The sequence below is a fragment of the Peromyscus eremicus genome, chromosome 1 (assembly GCF_949786415.1).
Source record: "Peromyscus eremicus chromosome 1, PerEre_H2_v1, whole genome shotgun sequence".
Classification (NCBI taxonomy): Eukaryota; Metazoa; Chordata; class Mammalia; order Rodentia; family Cricetidae; genus Peromyscus; species Peromyscus eremicus.
Genome location: NC_081416.1, coordinates 167,972,495 through 167,997,500, shown reverse-complemented (window position 1 = coordinate 167,997,500; position 25,006 = coordinate 167,972,495). Strand labels below are relative to the sequence as shown.

Below are 25,006 nucleotides of genomic sequence, written 5' to 3'. Positions count from 1 at the left end.
AGTATTATGTGTTTTTATTACTCTATTTTATTTTTTATGTTTTTATTATTTTATTTTTAAGATTTCATGTGTGAAAACAAGTGTAATTTTAATAGGCCATCCAATGTGTTTGCATGACAGATTCTTATAATTTACTGGATAGCAAGTAAGTGTGCTATTATGTATTTCTACCACAAAAAATAACAATTGTAAACCAGGATTGACAAGTACATTAAAATACATATGTCACAATGTTGAATGTGATTTTTTGAGTCCATGGAAAATAAATACACAACCTTTAAGAATGACATAAGTAATAGAAAATTATTTACACTGAAATTCTTTTTTTTGGGGGGGGGCCATTAAGCAATACTTAAAGCATTCCACTGCTTTCCTAATCCAAACTCCCATACTCTATACTACTCCAAATAAAAACATGGTCCAGCCTATCACAATATTCCAGTCACTGGTACCATCTTCTGTCTAAGTTAGGGTCTCTGTTGCTGTTAAGAGACACCATGACCACAGCAACTCTTATAAAGGAAACCATTTCATTGAGGTGGTGGCTTACAGTTTCAGACCTTTAGTCTATTATCATCATAGTAGGGAGCATGGCGGTGTGCAGACAGACATGGTACTAGAGAAAGTGCTGTTACATCTTGATCCACAGGCAACAGGAAGTGGTCTGAGACACTGGGCATGGCTTGAGCATAGGATACCTCAAAGTACACCCCCACAGTTACATACTTCCTTCAACAAGGTCACACCTACAAAAACAAAGCCCCACGTCCTGATAGTACCACTCCCGATAAGCTTATAGGGACCAATTACATTCAAACTACCACAAGGACTCAGGAGCTAACAGCTTGTCTCACATTGGCCTCCAGCCAGGCAGTCGCCTTGCTAGGGACAGGGGCAAGAGGAAAGCCATTATGAAGACCTGAATGTTCTAGAAAAGGTAGTTGACAACAAGAGCACACAGTGTGATGGGGACAAGTGACTTATGAAGAGGCCTCAGTTGTTGGGGGATATTGTGTCTGGAAGCTCAGAATAAAGCCAGGGAGCCCTAGCCAGAAGCATTTAGCAAGAAGGGCTCCATAAAGTTGTAGCACAAGGCTGTATTCTCAGAGAAACCACTCTGCCAATAGACTTACTCTACAGTAACCAGCAATTGTGCATCACCTCCTGGTGATCATCACCAGGTGCTCCACCACCAGGACCTACAGTTGTTCCTCAGCTCCACCTGCCAAAACTCACCTGCATTCTCTACTGTCTGACTCTGGGAAGATCCCACTCCTCGGCCCTCAATAGGGTGGTGGGAGACCCAGCTTCTCATAGACAACTGAGAATAGGGTGTGCTGAGGGGAAGTGTGCAGAACTACACCCCATTTCTAGGGTGACCCTGAAACCCAGAAGCCATCTGCTCCCTTAGGAGCAAGTAGCATCTGTCCCATTGTGACTGTCACACCCTTCTGATCTTCCAGGTGAGAGTGCTACTTAAAGTCCTTGGGAAGACCTTGCTCCCACTGTTTAAGACACTGTCTAGAATGTTCCACAGCATCCCCTTCAAATCACATGTACATAGATCTGAAGTGACTGAGCACTTGGGGGCACAGCTTCACAATTACAGACAGAAGAACTGGGCTCTGAGTGTCTAGCCATATCTGGCTCCCACAACCTCCAACAAGTAGGACCAGAAGTGGTTAACAGTCTAGATGACCTCTGTGCTATCTACATGGCCAGGGGTTTCCCAAGGTACTCACATATAGGACTGGAGATGGTTAATAACCTAGGTGACCTCTGTGCTCTTTGTCTGACAGAGACCACACCAGATATTCTCCTAGGTCCTTAAGATAACACATGTGGCCTATCTATAGAGCCCAATTTCACAGAAGAACTGACGTGCTTTGAGAAGAGTTTCTATGTAATCATGTCTCTTTGTGCACAAGGAAACTTTTAATCCAAATTGTACTGTATTTAAACAGTCTCAACAATGTGACTGGAATCAGACTCTTGAAGTCTGAACCATCACAGGCTCCTGAGTCCTGTTGAACAGGATTTTCTTCTTGCCTCACATTGATCATTACTCTGTGGGCCATGGCATTTGCAGAAACCCCACAGCTTGTAGATAAGTCTGTGGAACATTTTCTTGATTTAAAATTGATGTGGAAGTGCTAAGCCCACCATGAGGAATGCCACCCCTGAGCAGGTGGTCTTGAATTGGATAAAAGAAGAAGTTGAACAAGCCTTGGGAACAAGCCAGTAAGTAGCAGTCCTCCATGGCCTATGTTTCAGTTCCTGATGTGACTTCCCATCACTGGACTCTATACTGTAAGACAAAAGAAACCCTCTCCTCCTCAAGTTCCTTTGGTCATGGTGTTTCTCACAGCAATAGAAAGGTTACTGAGACACCTGATTCCAACCAGTCCAAACACCTAGAGGTTCCTCCCACAAGCCTATTCTAACGTTCCATCTTCTTCCCATGTCTCTGAGGGTACTGCTTTACCGCCTGACAGTCCCTTCCCTCCTGGTGTCACTCAGAGGGAAAGACAGGGTGGTCACAGGGGAGTTACCTAGACAGATGACATTCCAGAAAGGTCAAGAGGACATGGGCAGACCACAGCCACAGCTTAACCCACACAGGAAGTTAGTTAGACTCCCTGAGACTTTTCATAGGATGATGAAATCCACATCCTCTCTTTAGGACACACAGGTCAGCCCTTCTTGCACACCCAGGACATGAAACTTCTAATTCCTGGATCAGACACTTGATTGGTGACACTAGTGTCAGTGGTTCCATCCGCTCCCCAGTCATTCAGCTGGTTCCTTTCCAGCCCTCACAGACATCTCTGTCACCTTTCTGCTGGGAGTAAATCCCCCCTTCCCAGAGCAGTGAGAACAAAGGGCAGATGGGCTCAGTGTGTTTCTGTGTCACAGGAGGAAATCCACCATTGGGTTTAGGAAGCACAGGGTCTCTCTCTGGTGCTGACAGTGACAGGAACAGAACATGGCCACTCAGTCCTTGGGTGACCTTTTTTCTCTGAGACCAAGGATTCCTGAATAGCATTTCTATTCAACGAGTGTTCTACAGGATTGGACCATAAAGAGAGAAAGGGGGAGAGGAATGGAAGGCCCACGTTGAGAGGGAAGAGGTTGGGCAGAGTCAGGGGCACAGACCTTTTCCTCAGTTGAAGTGACCCTGGGAGGTGCTGCCTTCTGGCAGAAAGCTCAGCTTCAAGGAAGGACAACAAAACTGACACAAGAGCAGCAGGGTGTGGGAGCCATGCTGGAGTTGAAGCTCTTCTCCATAGAAAGAGAGAATTGCAGATCCTTACAACTCCATCATGTACAGGTGTGTCCCTTCGTAGGGGCTCCTACTCGCAGGAGTGGGGACCATTTCCTGGAAGTGGTGGGAAGAAGGAAGCACAGAGACTGGCTGGGTCTCCTAGGGAGGACAAGAGCCTGGGAGGGGACACAGGGCTTTTAGTTGGGTCATCAAAGGAGATAACACAGAGGGACAGAGGCTCAGCAACAAGCTCTCCCTGAACAGGAATTGGTGTGGGCAGGGAGTGTCTTCGTTTGCTCTCTTTTGCTGTGATAAAGACCATAACCAAAAGCAACTTGGGGAGTAAAGGGTTTATTTGGCTCATATATCTCAAGTCACAGTCTATTGAGGGACACTGAGGCAGGAGCTGAAGCAGAGACCACAGGGGAGTGCTGCTTATTGGCTTGCTCCTCATGACTTATTCAGCCTACTTATACAATCCAGGACCACATGCCCTGGGGTGGCACCACCCACAGTGAGCTGGGTCCTCCCTCCCACATCAACTGTAAGTCAAGAAGATGCCCCCACAGACTGGCCTACAGGACAATCTTATGGAGGCATTTTCTCAGTTGACATTTCCTCTTCCCAGATGAACCTAGTTTGTGTCAAGTTGACAAAATCAAAACAAACTACAACAACAAATAACTGACCAATACAAGGAGGAGAAGCATAAGTAATCCCATTCTAAGTAGATCACCATTGGCCTCTGTAGTCTGAAGACACAGTTCACAGCTGGGTGTGGGTAACTCTCCACATAAAAACAACGCGGGGCATTAAACATTGTCCTTGTCTACTAGCAATGCTCTGGACCACTCATTCATTCACCCACAGGTGTCTGAACCTGGTCCAGGCAGAGGCTTCAGTGAAGACCAGACTAGTCCTCTCCTCACATGCCAGAGTTCCAGGAGACAGGAAGAGAGGACAGGAAGGACATCTAGAGGGTGAGGTCAGAGGTTGAGAAAAGCCATGATGGGAACAGCAGGGAAAGGTCAAAAGTGAAGACCCAGGGTCTAGATGAGAAGGTCAGGGAAGGTATCCTACAACTTACATACACCCAAAACCTTCTGAGTGTTTGCAGGGATCTGAAGACAGTGAGAGGTGAGCTATATGGACATCTAAGGAGAGAGTTTCATTCAGAACAAATTAGAAGACCAAAGGCACTGAGGGGATAGAGGCCATGCCATAGACTTCAACCCAGTAGCATGCAAATGCACATACACACACACACACACACACACACACACACACACACACACACACACACCAAAGCTGAGTAATGAGCATACCTTCTTAGAACCTGCAGTCCATCTTTATAACAAATATAAAGGCCCTGATGTAGATGGCTGTCTTAGGGTTTCTATTGCTGTGAAGAGATACCATGGCCATGGCAACTCTTATCAAGGAAAAGCACTTAGTGGGGTGGCTTTCACTTTCAGGGGTTTAGACCATTATCATCATGGTGGGACAAGTTAAGTGCAGGCTACATGGTGCTGGAGAAGCAGCTGAGTGTCCCACATCTTGGCTTGCAGGCAACAGGAAGTACTCTGAGTTCCTGGGCATGGTTTGAGCATATATGAGACACCCCCCCCAAAGCTTGCCTCCACAGTGAATAACTTCCTCCAACAAAGCCACTCCTCCTAATAATGCCATTCCCTACGAGATTATGGGGACCAATTACATTTAAAACTGCACAATAGGTTTCTCTTTTTTCACTGTTAGTTTTATTTTTAACAGATCTCACCCACTGCTGCCCAGCTCCTTACTAATCAATGCCATATCATGTTGCCTAAGGGAAGAACATGCTTCTGTTTGTCCACAGTCAGCCAGAGATGTGTGTGCTTTTTACTGGCACAGGAGGAAATTTCTAGGTATCAGACAAGAAATTGCACATTAGTAAAAACCACTCTTTCAATTAAGCCAGCACCTGCACACAATGGGAGAGCAACAATATTCTATAAAGCATGCTGCTCCAGAATGTCATCCAGATACCTGTGCAGTTCCATGTACACCACCAAGAATGACTATCTGTGACCTCTGGACACTGGGTGGGATTAATTCCCCCTCACACACAAGACTGACAGCTTGGACATTGCCCAATTCCTCCTTGCATTGTGCTCCCACGTTAGGGTTTGAGCGTTTAGTGATGTGGTGGCTAAAGAAACTCCATTTTATGGTAGGCATTCATCTTGGTATTCAGTAGTCATTTGTCTCTGACTCCAGTCCCTGGAAAATAAGTTCCCAGGAACCCTGGCTCAGTGACCCTCCTACCCTGAAACGCACAGCTGTGACCATCTGCTTGATATGACTAAATTATTTTCTGGCTTCTGTAACTTGTTTATGCAGACACCTGGAGATTATTTTGGATCACCTTCACCACTTAACAGAACACACCACTGTTTGCTTGTTTGAGCAGATATTGAAGGTCTTCTTCTGGTTTTTGCCTTTAAAAATCCTTCCCTCACACCCCTTTTCACGGCAGCTCAAGTTTGGCTCAGAGATTGTTGTCCTTCTAGAAGCTAAGAAATAAATATTTTAATCATGATTAGACTTTTCCCAGGTGCCACAGACTCCAGACACTTAGGAGACAAACTGCAAAGATCAGAACCCCCACGAGAATCTATCCAGTGAGAGCAGGAACTGTGGAATGGTAACTCAAAAGAGAGACTAACTTCAGCCAGACCCTTGGGTTTCCCCCACCAGCATGGCCCTCAGAAAGATCCCGTGGTAGTCAGGCAGGGCCTCTCTGGGAGATCTATGTTTTCATAACAGGAGGTGAGAATCTGGAAAGACCTGGTTCCCGACCTCTGTTCCAGATTCAACTCCGGGTGACCATAGAGAGCTTGTATCCAGGGCTAGAATTTGACTTCCTGATAGAGATGACAGGAAACAAGGCTTCACTGACTGTCCAAGACTCATAGTGTGGAACCAGCTGTACACTGCCAAGGCATCTGCAGTTAGGTAGGTCACCCAGGCATCTCCTTCTCCTGAGTCTCAGTGGACAGGTGCCAGGATGTAAGCCAACTCTTCGCGTGGGTTTAGGAGACTTCACAGGAAGTTCATGTTTATGGTCACGATATGGCCATAACTCATGAAATCACAGCAGCACAAGACCTGTGTAAGCCTGGCCCATCAACAGCACACTATGGACCAGATAGGGGCTCAAGAGGCCATACCCCTTCCTCAGAACCCATTGGCAATTAGTGGCCACCGAGGGATGGGAAATTATTTTCTTCAGTGCTTCTTTTCCTATACTGTAGGAACTGGACAGTTGTCTCTTGATCAATGTGTGTGGAAAGAAACCACCTCACCATCTGTGCTCCTGTAAAAATACCTAAATAACACAGTGTTGAACATACAGACAAAGATGGAGGCCCAGTGAGATGGCTTGCCTACTAAAAGCACTTGCTGCACAAGCATAATGACCTGAGATTAACCTCCAGAATTCATGTAAGGATGGAAAGAGAGGACCAACTCCTGAAAGTTACCATCTGACCTCTGCACACTGTGGTGCACACCCACACTCATTCACACCCACCCCCATATACATACATATTTGTGTGTGTATATATATATATATGTGTGTGTGTGTGTGTGTGTGTGTGAATAATAAATTACATATGCATACATGAAACATGTAGGAGGGGAGCATTTTAGGAAGAAGAGGTCAGCAGGACTAGGAATTGATGAGAGAGTAATGGGATTGTATATGACCAAGATACATTTATATGTGTGTGGGGGGGGCTTGTATCAAATAATGAATTTTAAACGTGTTTTAAAGCAAGTGTCTGCAATTCTCTTCACTCTTTGAAAAAAAAGAAAGATACTTAGGAATTCTCTCAACTCTTCCTTTGAAATCTTGAAAAAGAAAAAAAAAAGAATAGAGAACTGGTTTACCTCCTTAGGCTTTCTGAGAAGCAAAAGGACACACTTTTTTTTTAAAGTTTTTAAAGTACATAAAAATATTTTAAAAGATTTTCAAATGTGAAAAATTAATTTGCTTTTGAATTCTAGAAAAATTTTATATAAAGTACTAAGGTTGATTTTGTGATGAGTACTGACCTTTAGTTTAGTCAGATTTAGTATGTGTGCTGGATAATTTTATGTCAACTTGACACAGGCTAGAGTCATGTGAGAAGAGGCAACACCATTTGAGAAAATACCTCCATGAGATCTGGCTGTACATCTCAACAAATGATGCTGGCATAACTGGATGCTCACATGTAGAAGAATGGAAATAGATCTATATCTATCTCCCTGCACAAAACTCAAATCCAAGTGGATCAAAGACCTGAACATAAATCCAGTGACACTGAACTTAATAGAAGAGAAAGTGGGAAGTAGCCTTGAATGCATTGGCACAGGAGACAACGCCCTGAATATAACACAGGTGGTACAGATACTGAGATTGACAATTAATAAATGGGACATCCTGAAACTGAAAAGCTTCTGTAAAGCAAAGCACATGGTCAATAAGACAAAACGAAAGCATATGGAATGTGAAAAGATCTTCACCAACCCCACGTCTGACAGAGGGCTGTCTCCAAAATATAAAAACACAAAAAACAAGACATCAAAATACCAAATAATCCAATTTAAAAATGGGATACAGATCTAAACAGAGAATTCTCAACAGAAGAATCTCCAATGGTCAAGAAACACTTAAGGAAATGTTCAACATCCTTAGCCATCAGAAAAATGCAAATCAAAACAACTCTAAGATAACATCTTACACCTCTTAGAATGGCTAAAATCAAAAACACTGATTTGAGAAGATGTGGAGTAAGGGAAACATATTTGAGAAGATGTGGAGTAAGGGAAACACTCTTCCACTGCTGGTAGGAGTGTAAAATTGTACAAGCACTTTGGAAATCAATATGAGGGTTTCTCAGAAACATGGGAATCAATCTACCTCAAGATATAAATATACCAATTTTGGACATATACCCAAAGGAAGCTCAATCTTCACACCACACTCGCTCAACTATGTTCATAGAAGCGGATTTGTGTGTGTGTGTGTGTGTGTGTGTGTGTGTGTGTGTTAGCCATAACCTAGAAACAACCTTGATGTCCATCAACCAAAGAATGGATAAAGAAAATGTGTTACATTTACATAACAAAGTACTCAACAGTAATAAAGAATGACATCAGGAAATTGGCAAACAAATGAATGGAACTAGAAAAAAAGGATCCTGAGTGAGGTAACCCAGACCCTCAAAGATAAACATGGTATATATTCACTCATAAGTGGATATTAGATGTAAAGCGCAGGATAACCAGGCTACAATCCACAGTCCCAGAGAAGCTAGGTAAAAAAAGGACCATAAGAGGAACACATGGATTTCCCTGGGAAGGGGAAATACATGAGATGTCCTGGGTAAACTGGGAGTGGGGGGCAGTGGGAAAGAAGGAAAATGATGGAAGGATGGGAGCATGAGTGATCAGATTGGTTGAGCTGGGATGGGATGGAGGGGGAGAGTAATGAAAGAGATATCTTGATAAAGGGGCCAATTAGGGGTTAACGAGAAACCTGGTGCAAGGGAAACTCACAGGAATCCACAAGGATGACCCCAGCTAAGACACTAGCAATAGTGGAGAGGGGGCCTGACTGGCCTTCTCCTGTAATCAGAGTGGTGACTACCCTAGTTGTCATCAGAGAGCCTGCATCCAGTAAATGATGGAAGGAGACACAGAGATCCACAGTCAATGGCTGGGCCAAGCTCCAGGAGTCCAGTTGAAGAGAGGGAGGAGGATTGTATGAGCACAGGAGGTCAAGATCATGATGGAGAAACCCACAGAGACAACTGAAACAAACTAGTGGGAGCTCACAGATTCTGGACCAATAGCTAAGGGGCCTTCATGGGACCAACCTAGGCCCTCTGCATGTGGGTGACAGCTGTGTAGCTCTGTCTGTTTGTGGGGGTCCTCTAGAAGTGGGATCAGCTGGCGTTTTGGAACATATTCCCCTGCTAAGATTTCTTGTGAAGTCTTGATGCAGGGGGAGGAACTAAGTCCTGCCTCAACTTGATATGCGATGCTTTGTTGACTCCCATGGGAGGCCTGTCCATTTCTGGATGGAGGAGGAGGGGATGGATGTGAGGGAAGATGGGAGGTGAGGGGAGGGAATGGGAAGTGAGGAAGGAAGGGAAACTGTGGTTGGTATGTAAAATAAATGAAAAAAAAAATAAAAACAACAACAACAAAAAGTTTGGGCTGTAGGCAGCCTGAAGAGCATTTTCTGAATTAGTGCTTGATGGGCGAGAGCCCAGCCCATTGTGGGTGGAGCCATCATGGGCTGGTGGTCCTGGGTTCTATAGGAAAGCAGCCTGAGTAAACCATGAGGCGGGCGCAATCCAGTAAGCAGCACCCCTCCAGGGCCTCTGCATCAGCTCCTGCCTCCAGATTCCTACCCTGTTTGAGTTCCTGTCATGACTTCCTTCAATGATGATCAGTTGATGAAATGACAACCTACAGAACAGAAAACCATACTTGTAAGTCATATGTACAGTACAGCTTTTGTTGTATCAGAATAAATAACTGATACAACTCAGGAAAAAAAGTGATTCCTAGTCATCAGGGAAATGCAAATTAAATCTACTGTGAGATACTAGCTCACCCCAGGTAGATTGGCTATAATCAAAATAACTGACAACAAATGTTGCAGAGGATGTGGAGAAAGAGGAACACTTATTCACTGCTGGTGGGTGTGAAAATTAATACAGTCATTATATAGAGCTTGTGGAAGTCCCTCAAAACATTAGAAAATACCACACGACTTAGCCATTTTACTGGGCATATACCCAGAGATCCTGTACCCAGAGATATTGGCACCCCGTGATTGTTGCTGCTCTATTCAATATAGCAAGGAGATGGAACCAATCTAGATGTCCATCAACAGATGAATGCATAATGCAAGTCTAGTGCATGTACCAAATGAAATATTATTCATCTCTAGAGAAAAATGGAATCACAACATGTACAGGAAAGTGGATAGACTTAGAATGCATACTGTTAAAAGAGATCACCAAATCTCAGGGGAAAAACCACATGTTCTTTCTTTTGTGTGGATCCTAGCCTATATAATGTATGCATATACACATGTAATTAAATATGCAGAGGTACAGTACAACCTATAGGAGAAGGAACATGAAAGGGAAATTTTACAGAGACAAAATGCTTCCTAATGAGTTCACATACATGCTGTACTTTATGTGGGTCCTCTGAATGCTAGCTCTCTCAACATGGAACACAGTTTTGATATAAAACTGGTTTTTAACAAGCAATATCCACATGTAACTCTGTGCTGCCACCTTACTGGGAGCCCAAATTTAAAGTTATGGTTTTCATCTTTTAAATGTCCCTGTACAATGCAGTTCTTGTTAGTGCTTCCAAATTAGGGTGCATTATTCTTTAAATAAGAATTCCAGCTATAACAACTACAGTGAGCGAAGGCTTCCAAAGTATGCTTAAATCATCATGATTGGGGAATTTTTGAAAATTGCAGGGAATGCTGACTTACTGCCCCTGAATCTCAAAGACTAACACACCAGAAATTACCAACACTGAAAAGTTTGCAATGTTTGGTTTGGTTTTCATTTTATGTTGTAAGTCTAGAATGTGTTATTGTTAGTGAACGAATGTACTTTGCTTTAAAATTTAAAGTCATAATAAAACCATTTTAGAGTTAGCAAAGGACTAACTTTGGATATTCCTACCCTGAATAAGATATACAAAAAAAAAAAAAATCTAATAAAAACACATGGGAAAGGGGGCTCAACATCATCAGTCTCCCTGGAACTTCCTGGATCAAAACGGTAGTGAGTCTTACTTCAGCTATTATAGTCTCCAGCAAAAATCTACCTAGATCTTCAAGGCAGCTGCACACTGGGACCTTCCTGGGAAACTTGGTGCTCAGCTTCATTCCAGCGTTTGGAGCTTGGCTACTACCGTCCTTGCAGTAGAGCAAACATGGGCTGCAGGTCTCTTCGTGAACACCAGGGGGCGACAATAAACCACATATTCAATAGGGAAAACTCCTTGAGGTTTCAACCTATTTTGCAGCCTTGTTTCCATCCCAGTTCCAACAGATCTGGAGCTCTGTCACATAATCATTCCCTGTGTCTCTGAGACCCCCACTCTGCATGGAGACCTATGTAGTCCCCTCCCTTCTCTCATCATCCATGAGGAAAGACAGGGAGATCACAGGGCAATCACCAAGGAGAGCAAAGGCAACCCAGAAGGTCAGGGAGGGCATGGGCAGACCTGAATCATATTCAGCAAGCAAAGGAAACTGCGGGTGGAGGAGTCTCCCTGGTGCCCTCCATAAGAAGCTGGAGCACAGAGTCTCTTCCTAGGACACACAGACCACCTCCTCCTGCACAGCAGAATATGAACCTCTGAGATAACATGTACTCCTTCATCAGACACTGACTGGTAACACTAGTGATGACAGGTCTGGGCTCTTCACAGGCGTCACTTAGCTGGACCATTTCCTGCCCCTAGGGAAGACTGCCACTCTCTGCTGGGAATCAATCCCACCTTCCCTGAGCATTGAGATCACAGGGCAGACTGGGCTCTGCTAGGTTTTGGGGTCTCAAGGAAATACACTCTTGGCTCTAGGAAGTTCAGGGACAAGGCCCTGGGGTGAGCTGCTGTTCTCTTGGGACACAGGACACTTCTCAGCCTTTTGGCTCAAAGTATGTTCTCAACCACTAAACAACAAAGGAATAGAAGGCTGGGAGGCAGCACTCACAGAAGAACAGAGCAATGTACACACAGAGACTCAACCCCCAGTCCATCTGACTCCAAGAAGTGCCCTCCTCTGGGAGGAGGCTGAGGTCTGGGAATAAAAGCAGAGCAGATACCAGAGGAGCCCAGCTTGGCAGCAATCTGAGAGACAAACCTCCTCAACAGAGGAAGAGCCTAGCCCACAGCAGAGACTATGGAGCTCACCTCAGCCCCTCTCCACAAAGGACAAATCTTCTGGAGGGGACTCCTGCGTACAGGTGAGGAGACATTCCTCAGGAATAGAGAGTTGGGAGCTCAGAGACTGGATGGGGTCTTGTAGGAGAGGGAAAGAGCCTGAGAAATGACATCTGGCTCTGCTTGAAGCCTGAGACCATCAGGAAGCTCAGAGTAGATGGGAATTGGGAAGTGGGGAAGAAAAACTCAGTTGTTCGCCATTTGTACATTATCAGCACTGGCCACTGTATCCTGAAGACTCAAGTTGACAACTCTATCAGGGTGACTCTCTGAGTAAAACTCAAAGTAGGCGAGTAAACAACATCATTATGTAGGACCCTGAGAAATCTGCAAATAAACCCCAGGCTCTGGGGCACTGATTTGCTCACAGGTATCTGAACCTGTTTGAAGTAGAGAGGTTTAGACCAAAATCAAACTAGTCCTCCTCACAAAGCCCTGCTACTACTATTGGGCAGGAAGATAGAGCAGCAAGGACATCTAGAAGGTGGTTCAGGGGTTGACAAACACTTCAGAAGAAACAGAGCAGGGAAAAGTCAGAAAATGAAGGCACAGAGTCTTTAGAGGAGGAGGTCAGACAAGACATGTCTACACTCACCAAAGATTCTGAGTGTGAGCAGGGATCTGAGGGCAGTGAGGGGTGAGCTGTGTAGACACTATGAAGCCAGTTTCATACAGTGGAAAAATTCAGGGGTACTGATTAATGGGGGTGATGCTGCTGACCTCCCTCAACAGGAATTTAAAACACTCATTTCAAATTTCTACCAAAAGGAAAGTTCCTATTATTGATAGATTTTTTTCTCTCTTCCTTCTTAGTCTCTCTTTTAAACTACAAGAACTCTGCCACTACTGCCCAAGAGTATAACATCACTGTTGAAGCAGTTCCACCCATTGTTGCTGTAGGGAATAATGGTCTTCGAGTTGCCCACAGTCTGCCGAATAAATACCAGCTCATGAACTGGTACAAGACAGACATATCACTGAAGAACCTAATAGCCTCACATTTTACAAATACGAATACCACATCATATGGGCATCTATTAAATGGTAAAATGATTATGTACGACAATAAATCCCTGCTCATCAATAATGTCAGTAAGGTTGACAAAGGAGTCTACAAAGCAAGAGTGACACTTGAAAACTTTACTAATATTTATCTATCCACGGAGTTGTATGTATACCGTAAGTCATTCTTTGTAACCTCTGGGTCATGGGTGGAACTAATCCTACTTCATCTATAGAGCTGTCATTCCTGGATGACTCTGTGTTATGGTCTCCACATTGTGATACAAACATTTAGTAAAGGACACACAATGGAGAAAAACCGCAATCAGGATGCCTCACTTGAATCCACCCTCAGAGAAGAGAGGGTGAGGTAACTGAGCTCAGGCATGTTAGACTCTGCCCAGAGATTTAGATGCTCATCATGAACATGGCCTTGAGAAAGACCCTTCAGGACTCTGGCAGAGGAAACCATGAGAGTCTCACAGAGAGATGACACCCCAATAGCTTTGCTCAAGCACTCCATACCAGACTGGACCAGGAATCCCGAAAAGCTTGAAGACTGGGTTGGAATTTGATCTCTTGTTGGAGCTGACAGGGGACAATGATGGATTGTAGACTGGGAGCCTGCTGACAGTCAGCCTCTGAGAGCCATGTCTGAGGTAGGTCACCTGGGCACCTCCTCCTGAGACTCAGTGTGCTCAGCATAGGTGGACAGGCAGGAAAGGCATTCAGCCAGCTCTTCTGATGGTCTTCTGAGACCTCACAGGAAGGTCATGAGCCCTAAAGAGATAGAAGGAAAAGTGTACAAATGGCAGCTCCTTTCCTCTGAATACCGCCTAGGTATTATTTCTTGCAGGCAAACACTAATAGACACTGCTTGGTGGAAGGTCAGGTTGTTGTTCACATTTAAGGTTAACTTGCAGGCATGGCAATTATCATTTACATGTGTTCTATTATTGGGAAACTGAGACAGAAAACACAGTCACTGAGTCAGGGTCACACAGGTTGTGGATAGCGCAAGCTATCTGTTCACAGCCACATCTCCAGCCTCCCCACCATGGAAATGGTACTAGGTACCTTCATTCTTCTAGACCATTTTGTGGAATCAGGACTCCCTGATTCATGACAACCAACATCAAACACCTGACAAGAATGGCCCACCTGTGTCCAAGCCGGACCTAAATGTCAGCCAGATCCTGAGCTGTGTGAGATCTCTGACAGGCTGTGAGGTTTCTCAGGGAGGCTCAATGAGAAGACTAATCATAACCCATCTGTAGGAAAGCCCTGAACAGCAAAGGCTTAGAGGGCTCTGGTTTACACTGAGCAGGGTAGGTCAGTGTAGCTAGAGGGACCCGAACCTTGTATCTCAAGGCAGGCAATGGGTCACTGAGGACCAGGAGATAAAATGAGGTCTCTGATTCCAAGTCTTGAGTCTGACAATCACCAAACACTGCAGCTCAGTTCTCTCATGAGAAAGTCTTTTCTTCTCCCATACACAGCACAGGAGGCCCAATTATCTCTGAGTACTCAGCCACTCCATCTGCCTGTAATTTGCTTCCTGACTGATTTTTTAAGGATCTGGGCTGGCTGGAAGTTAAAAGACTGTCTGGTCATAAGAGGCCTTTGCAAGAATCAGAGGTACCACACAGGACAATCATCTCTCTGTGGTCAGCACAGCACCGCTAACGAAGCCCAGCATCACAACCAACAATTCCAATCCCATGGAGGGTGAGGACTCAGTAGCATTAATGTGTGAGCCTAAGACTCAGAATACAGCCTACCTGTGGAAGATAAATGGCCAAAGCCTCTCAGAAGAGGATAGGCTGAAGCTGTCTGAGGACAACAGGACTCTCACTTTACTCCGTGTTGTGAGGACTGAAACAGGACCCTATGAATGTGAACCTGGAACCCAGTGAGAGACTCCACAAGTCCCTATGAACATTACTTTAAATATTTTCTGTTTCATCCTGGCCTCAACTGCCTAAATACAGAGGGCTAGATTTAACATACTCAGTCCCAGTCCCCTTAGGTTCATGACACATTCCTACCATACAGATACCTAGGCTGCCAGGGCATCCTAGCATATGTGGACAGGCCCAGCATTGAGCTTGAATGGGCTGCAGGGACTTCTGCCTAGAGAGGCTCAGGGTGATGGAGACAGGGTTCATGTCAGGCTCAGGTTCAGTGTACACAAGAGTGTGCATTGGGGATGTTTAAGTGTTGTGCTTGAGATAGATCAGGGCTTGTGCATGCTGAATGAGTACCCTTCTGCTAATCTGCACCCCAGCTCTGGGTAGGACCTGCTCAACTAAGGTTAAAGCACAGCTCAAAGAGATACTATGTCCTTCTACAGACCAGGATTTCCCCTTCCCTCTGCTGACATCACATGTGTCTTTGTTCTGTTTGCTCCAGATGGTCCAGATGTCCTGATCATATTCCCCTCAATATTCATTTACATTCAAGGAGAAACCTCACATCTCCTGCCACACAGATGCTAACCCACCTGCACGGTGCTCTTGGTTTGTCAATGGAGAGCTCCAGTCATCTTCCCAAGAGCTCTATGTTCCCAACATCAATACTAATAAGAGTGGATATTATACCTTCCTTGTCTATAACTGTCACTGTCCTCTGTAAATCCACAGTCAAGAACATTACAGTTCTTAGTAAGTGGATCTCTGAAATATCAGCACCAAGTTTGGAGTGGAGTCTTTTAGTTTTCTGGGAAGGTGCAGAGCATTTAATTTCCAGCCCAGGACTATGGAAACAAGCAAAAGTCAGTCTTCCCCCAAGTCTCCTGCTCTATCCCTGTGTCTAATGGCCTCCTGGTTCTCTGGTTTCTGGTTGATAGGGATTGAGCTTGCAATGTGAGGAGGAGGTTCTCCCAATATTGGAAAGCCTTTGGTAGTGGAGGGTCTTTCGAGGATTAGGAGAGCTTCAAGGTCAAGATTTCTTTCTGTGCCTAACAGAAGCTTTCCTGTCCCCTCCTATTTTACTTTATGATTTCCATGACCTATAAGGAACACCCAGGGCTTTCAACTATGCTCACATTCTTATTCTCCAAATTGGGGGGGAATAATCCCCACAGATGGGGACTAGACCTCTGCTCCCAGGTCTGTTCTTGTCTCATGGGTGGGGTGGCTGGCTCAGCTCTGACTCCATAGGATGGAAAGGGTGGGTGGAGAAGATGTCTGGGGGCCCTGTTCTGAGTCAGGGTGAACCATGTCACTGACAGTTGATACTCTTTTCCTTACTCTTCTCAAGGTTCAAAAAACAAATGTCAGCTGAGTGTGGTGGCACACACCTTTGATGCCAGCACTGAGTCGGGCGAGGCAGGTAGATAGTGTGAGTTTGAGGCCATCCTTGTCTACATAGCAAGTTCCAAGCGAGCTAGGACTGTACAGTGAGACCCTGTCTCAAAAATATCAGTACTGAGCATTAGAGTGGCAGGCTGTGGTCAGCACTGTGATTATTCACTTCTACTCTATAGTATTTAATCCATATCCATGGGGCAGGAAATACAATTTTTCTACAAACAGAAATTCTTCATTTAGGGATTTCTCCCAGTCCTGAAGTCTAGCCTTTAACACTTTTAAGATTAGCTGGGCCAACTTAACCCCATAACAAATTATTGATAAAAAAGAAACAGAAGGCCATTTCATAAAAGAGAGACCCAATTGTTCACACTCACAGAAACTGTGAGCAAGAATCCTCACAAATATCATTGGGGAATACATGCCTCCCACCATGAGATTTCTGGACATGTGAGTTGAAGAGGCTCCTAGTGTGGAATCTACACAAATACCCTGAGTCAGGGTCACTGTGAGTGATCTTGATGAAGTAAGATTCAGCTTTCTTCTTGCAGACCATATCTTCAACCCAAACATGTGATCTTGCAGAGGGCCACTTCATTCTAAGGACCCTGGGAGCTGTCTGAGTTCTCTGAAGGTGACGTACTCTCAGCTGGCCCCATCCCTTGTTTATCCACAGATCCAGTGACTACACCCTCCATCCAAGTCAACCAAACCATAGACAAAGACCTGTTCTCTGTGTTTCTGAAGTGCCTGTCAATCGACATTGATAACTACATTAAATGGTTCTACAATGGCAAGAGGGTGAGCATCACGAATAGGATGAATCTGACTCAGAACAACAGCACCCTCCAAATAGTCCCTGCCAGGAGGAAGAATTCTGGGTATTATCAGTGTGAGGTAGTCAATGGACTCGGTAGTGAGAAGAGTCACCTCCTCCAGCTGGACGTAATAGGTGAGTGACCTCTGTTGCCCTCTTACTCCATAGTGTTGGGGTTGGGGGCAGTTTCTTATCAACAGAGTGCAAAATGGGTAAAAGTCACAGGGAGAAAAACATGGTTCAAGTTACAAATACAGCCAGCTTGGTGATGGATGCGTGTTAATCTCATGATACAACACCAAGCAAGCTGAGCACAGTGCTGCATGCCTTTAAACCCAGCAACCAGAGGCAGAGACAGTTGGATCTCTCTGAGTTCCCAACCACCCTGGTCTTTGTAGCCAGTTTCAGGTTAGCCTGAGCTACATAATGAGACCCTGTGTCAAAAGAGAGAGAGCACGAAGCAGGAGGCACAGAAGTACAAGGTCACTCAATTGAATGTAACAGGCTCTGCTGACTCCCCATGGGAGACCTTGCCTTGGAAGAGGTGGGATTCGGGGTTGGATTGGAGGGAAACATTTGGGGGCAGGAGGAGGCAGGACAGGGGAATTTGTGGTTGGTATGTAAAATGAATAGAAAATCTCTCTATAAAAAAAAATACAAGGCCAGCCCAGATTATTTTTTGAGATCCTGTCAGTAATAACAACAATAAATGTCAATATAGCAAATACAAATGCAAAGTGATTAAGAGTTTAGTGTCTGAGTCAGACACACAGTCAACCCTCAGAATGTCATAAAATATTCATGTTTCTTTACACACATACCCACACACATTCAAAACTTCTTTAGATTATTTCCAATACCTAATATGAATACTGGATAGACACTAGTCTTATTGTGCTGAGTACAGGACCATGATAGGAGGAAACAATACATTTTTCAGTAAGTGTACTTTTCCAAGTAGTTTGTTTCCAAGGTTTCGATCCATAAATATAAAATCCATAGATAGAAAGGACCTGTATGGGGTTTCTTACTACATTTGCATATCTGTTCATTTTGTGTGCATGTCCCACACCAACGTGTGGAGTTTAGGGGACAGTTTGTGGGAGCCAGTTCTCCAGGGACAGGGGATTGAACTCAGGTGGGTGAACCAGCCCTTTATCTGCTAAGCCATTTCACTGGCCCACATTAGTTTGCACATTTATTTCTATTTGGCAGTTGGGGTGGGTACTGGGAGGGAGTACAGCAGGGATTCTTCTCAACTGAGCCTTCTTAGTGGCCCATATACTGAGTTTCTTATCCTCATGCTAACATTGGCAGCATGACCTCCTAGCACAAGACTCTTTTTCTGATAACTGTTTTTTTGTGATGTGTAATAGTGTGTGTATGTTTGTGTGTGTGTGTGTGTGTGTGTGTGTGTGTGTGTGTGTGTGTGTGTGTGTGTGTATGGTTTATGCCACTGGGAAGATAGCTCAATAGTTAAGAGCCCGGGCAGCTCTTCCAAAGGACAGGAATTCAATTTCCAGCACCCACGTGGCAACTTATTACTGTCTGTAACTGAAGTTCCAAGGAATTCAACACCCTCTTCTGTCCTCCTCAGGTACCAAACATGCCTGTTCTGCAGAGACATATAAGCAGCCAAAAGGCCCATATGATGCACCTGGCATCATAACAAAAACAACATTTGAAATCCAATTTCAAGGTGCTTTCATCCTGTCTCCTAAAAGTCTGATGACTTTCAGCTCTGATCCATTTTAGGTCTTTGATTCATGTAGAGTTGATTTGTATATATTCTTAGGTGAAGGCTTAACTTCATTCTTTTACCTGGATATCACATCTTCCCAACATCCCTTGTTTAACTGATTATTCATCCATCCTTGAAGAATCTTAGGAGGCTGATCAAAACTCATCTGGTCACAAAGGGTCAGATGGACAGCAAGAATGCCTTCCAAGTTCTGTAACTCAATAGAACAACTCTGTTTCATACCAATTAGTTCAAAAGAGCCAGCAGAAATGAATGTTTTTAACAAACATAAAAAGTGACAGATGAAGTGCTGGATATGCCAACTGCTCAGAAAAGACACACATTATAATATATACACAAAACTGTGCCCCATAAGTACACATATTGATCATTTCAACTAATCTTTAATTTAATCATGGCCAGTGTGCATGAGAAGTTCTGGGCTTTTCAATTCTATATTCCTGGTCTGTATGTCTGCCTTTATGTCAGTAGTAGACTGTTGATTGTTGCAGCTTTGTACTAAAATTATGAAATCATGTAGGATGTCCTGCAATTTTATTCTTGTTTTTTTTCAAGATACTTTTAAGGCCAGGTATGGTGGTGCTTGCTTCTAACCCCTACTCTTGGGAGCAGAGACAGGTGGATCTCTGGGAGTTTGAGGCCACCCTGATCTATATTGTTAGGTCCAGGACAGCTAGAATGGACGTTTCTATTTCAGTGCAAAATGCCACTGGTGTGACATAGACTGATAGACTACATTCAGGGATATTGTCATCTATTAAAAAAAGTCTTTCAGGCAAGATGGCTTATGCCTGAAAGAAGCTGAGGTGGGAATACCAAAGATCTAAGAGTACCTACCACAACCAATTCAAGGCCAGCCTGATTAATTTAGTGATATCCTGTTTCTAAATAAAAATTAGAACACAGAGCTTAGAGTATAGCTCAGTGGTAGTGCATTGCTTACCATGTACAAAGCCCTGGGTTCAATCCCAGTACTGCAGAACAACAGTAATAATGAAATTAAGTCTTCCAACCCATCAACCCCAATGGCTGTCATTTCTTGTCTTCTTTCATCATCTCTTATTTGGTAGTTTTCTGAGTGCAAGTCTTTTATCTCCTTTGTGGAGTTAATTCTAAGTATTTTATTCTTTTTGGTGCTTTCAAAAATATATAATCTCTTCAGTTCCTTTCCAATTGTTCACTATTATGGCTGGGACTATTTATTGCTCAGGTCTGAACACTTGCCGGGCATGCACGAGGCCCTAGGTTCAAGCTGCACTACTGCCAGGAAAAATGAAAATCAAATTTTTCATGGTCCATAGTGGTATACAGAAATACAGTTCACTTGGGCATGTTCATTTCATTAGCCAACCAATTTACTAGTTTTGCTCATGTACTTCTGAGAACTTTCTGTAGAATGTTCAGGATTTTCTATGAACAAGTTCCTGTCATCTACAGATATTTTTAGCACCTCATAATTGGGCACCTTCATTTCACTGTCTAGCGTAATGGCTCTGTGTAGCACTCCTAGAGGTCTCTTGAACAGAAGTGGTCACAACAGCATCCTGTGTTCTTCTTGATCGTAAAAAGAAAGCTGTCAGTCTCCCCCACTGAATATGATATTAGCTGTGGGTTTCCATGTATGGCCTTTGTTACACTAAGCTGGGCTTCCATCATGTTTCAGTGTTTTTATTATCAAAGTCTGTGATATTTTGTCAGTTTTTTGTTAATTCAATCTTTTTGGTTATACAGCTATTTAATTTTGTTTCTTTCAGGATTCCATTTCTAAGAATCCAGGTTTGTAGGAATTTGTCCATTACATCTGGGCCACACAACAGTTAGCATATAACTACTGAGTGCTCTTGAAATTCTTCATATTCTTGAGAATGGATGGTGAGGTCTCAAACTGTATGAATATCCATCTGCTTTTTTCAAAGTAAATCTGGGAAAAGGTTGCTAATGATGTTAATCATTTTCAATGAACCAACTTTTGGTGCATCAGCTTTCTTTACATTTGCTCTAGTCTCTGTTTTGTTCATCTTCATCCTCATCTGCAGTTTTCTCCTTTCTCTAGCATGGGGGAACTTTTTTGGGGCAAGGGTCTCATTATATAACCCAGACTTGCCTCAAATTCACAATCCTCCTGCCTCGGACTCTGATGCTAGGGTGCTAGGTGATATCACATCCTTCATATGGCTCATAGTAGTTTTTAAAGACTTAATATAATAATCAAGTAAACTTTTTTGGCAAAATACCACACACAAAGGAAAAAAAATGTTGTTGTAATTATTCCTACAACTAGTGTTAGCCTTATAGTCAGGTAGCCAGGTCTATCTCTGATTAACCATACAGATTTAAGTAATTTTTGAAAACCATTTTAAGCTCTAGTTTTCCATCATCTGAATGGAAATAATTTCTATGTGAGAGACTCATCATATAGATGAAACCAGATACAAATACAGGGCCAGCCACATCATAAATATCATACCACATTGGTCAACATTAGCATTAATAATCACTCTTGAGCAGATTGGTGAGGTTTGCCCCAAAATGTTTACAACAAGAAGTAAAAATGTGAGCACAACATTGATACATAAGGGGTGTTGGGAGACACAGTTATCCAAAGGGTGAAGCCACTGCAACATAGCTACAAAATAAAAATGGGAGAGAAAAAAGGAGGGGGGTCTGATGCAAAATTTCTAAACCTGGTAATTTACTAGTTTTCATCCTCAAGGATGTGACCATGATGGGCTGAGACAAGAGAGGTATTAGTGGAGGGATATACTTGTGAAGGTGAGCCTGAGATAGCCCTCAGGACACATGCAGATGTGATCTCTGTGGAGGCAGAGAAGGACGCATGTCTTAGATTGCAGAACAGTTCCAACAGATTTTCTACAAGTTTGAGGCTGAGTTCTCCACAGTAACCAAGCAGAGGGGAATGGGGTCTTACAGGGTCTTCCTTGCTGTCCTACCCCACTGCAGAAACCATGGTCTCTGCAGAGGACATGGTAGAATGAGAGTCAATAGCCTGGGCCTTCTGTCACTTAGATCACAGCTGCAAGAGACCACTTATTCATGGCTGCCACAACTGAGACCCTGAGAAAAGATGTAGCTATGGAAACACTGGATATTCAACACACAAAATCGCAATTGCCCTGTCTCACATTCCCACAGCTTCACGTGATTGCCTGGATGAAACTGATGGAATTCCAGGATTGGAAGAAAGAAGGAGAACTAACCTAGAAACACAGTGTTTTTTTTGGTTTTTTTTCTTTTTTTTTTTTTTAATTTTTATTTTGCGATACAGTTCAGTTCTACATATCAGCCACAGATTCCCTTGTTCTCCCCCCTCCCGCCCCCCTCACCTTCCCCCCAGCCCGCCCCCCATTCCAATCTCCTCCAGGGCAAAGCCTTCCCCACAGACTGATTTCAACCTGGTGGACTCAGTCCAGGTAGGTCCAGTCCCCTCCTCCCATGCCGAGCCAAGGGACCCTGCATAGGCCCCAGGTTTCAAACAGCCAACTCATGCAATGAGCACAGGACCCGGTCCCACTGCCTGGATGCCTCCCAAACAGATCAGGCCAATCAACTGTCTCACCCACTCAGAGGGCCTGATCCAGTTGGTGACCCCTCAGCCATTGGTTCATATTTCATGTGTTTCCGTTTGTTTGGCTATTTGTCTCTGTGCTTTATCCGACCTTGGTCTCAACAATTCTCGCTCATATAAACCCTCCTCATTCTCGCTAATTGGACTCCCAGAGATCCACCTGGGGCCTAGTCATGGATCTCTGCATCCAGATCCCTCAGTAGTTGGATGAGGTTTCTAGCACGACAATTAGGGTGTTTGGCCATCCCATCACCAGAGTAGGTCAGTTCGGACTGTCTCTCGACCATTGCCAGCAGTCTGTTGTGGGGGTATCTTTGTGGATTTCTGTGGGCCTCTCTAGCACTTTGTTTCTTCCTATTCTCATGTGGTCTTCATTTACCATGGTCTCCTATTCCTTGTTCTCCCTCTCTGTTGTTGATCCAGCTGGGATCTCCCACTCCCCCAAGCTCTCTTTCCCTTGACCCTCGCCCTTCACTACCCCCACTCATGTCCAGGCTGTTCATGTAGATCTCATTCCATTTCTCTGTTGTTGGGCGATCCCGAAACACAGTGTTTTATTGAGTATTTTTGCATCAATGTTCATGATGGAGATTTGTCTAGGATTCTCTTTCTTTGTTGCATCTTTATGCGGTTTGTTTATCAGGGTAACTGTAGCCTCATAAAAAGAGTTTGGCAATGTTCTTTCTGTTTCTACTGTGTGGAACAATTTGAAGAGTATTGGTATTAGCACTTCTTTGAAAAACTGGTAGAATTCTGTGCTGAAACCATCTGGGCCTGGGCTCTTTGGTTGGGAGATTTTAATGACTGTTTCTATTTCCTTAAGGGTATAGGTCTATTTAAATTGTTTATCTGGTTTTGATTTAATTTTAGTATATGGTACCTATACAGAAAATTGTTCATTTCTTTCAGATTTTCCATTTTGTGGAGTACAGGTTTTTGAAGTATGACCTAATAATTCTCTGGATTTCCTCATTGTTTGTTGTTATGTATCCCTTTTTATTTCTGATTTTGTTTATTAGGATGCTCTCTCTTTACCTTTTGTTTTGTTTGGAAAGGGCTTGTCTATCTTGTTGATTTTATCAAAGAACCAACTCTTCGTTGTATTCATTCTTTGTATTGTTCTATGTTTTCATTTTATTGATTTCAGCCCTCAATTTGATTATTTGCTGGCATCTATTCCTCCTGGGTGAGTTTGCTACTTTTTGTTCTAGAGCTTTCAGGTGTGGTGTTAAATCCCTAGTGTGAGATTTCTCCAACTTCTTCATGTGGGCATTCAGTGCTATGAATTTTTCTCTTAGCAATGCTTTCATAGTGTCCCATCAGTTTAGATATATTGTACATTCATTTTAACTGAATTCTAGGAAGTCTTTAATTCTTTCTTTATTTCCTCCTTGACTCACTGGTGATTATGTTGAGCATTATTCAGTTTCCATGAGACTGTAATCTTTCTGTAATTTTTGTTGTTGCTGAAATCTAACTATGTTTATAGGACCACTGTGGTCCTATAAAATAGAGGAAGTTATTCTCTAATATTATGAAGGAACCACCTTAATAGTATTCTTCCCAGAGGCCCAGAAGAGAAGCTATGAACAGCGACAATTATTTTGGAAAATGAATCTGAAGGAAGCCAAGCTCTTTTATTTGTCTGTCAACTTTATTCATCTGGGATAAAATCCTGTCTACAGAGCTACAGTGCTGTTCTCCTGCCTAGCTCCTGTCTTGCCTGATTTCTCTCTATATTTATCTACTGTCCCTTCTAAGTTCTATCTTAATTCTCTCATCTTAATTCTGCCTCGTCAGAGCCTTCTCATCTTGTCCTTATCCATCTAGTACTTCCCTACCTGGCTTTTCCTCATCTTCCATCTTGTCCTCAAGTTCTCTCCTCAAAATCTTCCTCTAAGTCTCCTTATATCTCTCAGTTTCCCCAAGTCACTGAGGTATTCACTCACAAACCCAAGCTATAGCAATCCTCTGGCAGAGCAAGGTCATCAGGCTTGAATTTCTACAGGGTCATAACAGTCGGTTAAAATTTTTCTCATGCAGTGCCTGTCAGGCTTTGTTTTCCAACCAAAAAGGGAGTGTTACAAGAGGAGGTCAACTGAGAGCTAATGATTGGTTAGTCTATCAAGAAAATGGGATTTATGTGCTCAGTCTACATTGCTAGAAGTGGTTAAGTAAGAAGTTGGGAGTCTATAATGTTAGTAAGGTTGTATAAGAAAGGAGAGTGTCGCATTGGCACAGGAGA

General features: G+C 43.6%; 1 protein-coding gene across 1 annotated transcript in view; it reads left to right on the top strand.

Moving 5' to 3' along the window:
- Positions 1–22,596, top strand: part of LOC131895374 (carcinoembryonic antigen-related cell adhesion molecule 1-like) — a 349,579-nt gene extending 326,983 nt beyond the window's left edge. The window contains exon 12 of the mRNA XM_059245814.1: positions 22,531–22,596. Within this exon, the coding sequence (XP_059101797.1) occupies positions 22,531–22,581 (51 nt within the window). The 3' untranslated portion in view covers positions 22,582–22,596. The remainder of the gene's footprint in view (positions 1–22,530) is intronic.
- Positions 22,597–25,006: the final 2,410 nt, after the last annotated feature.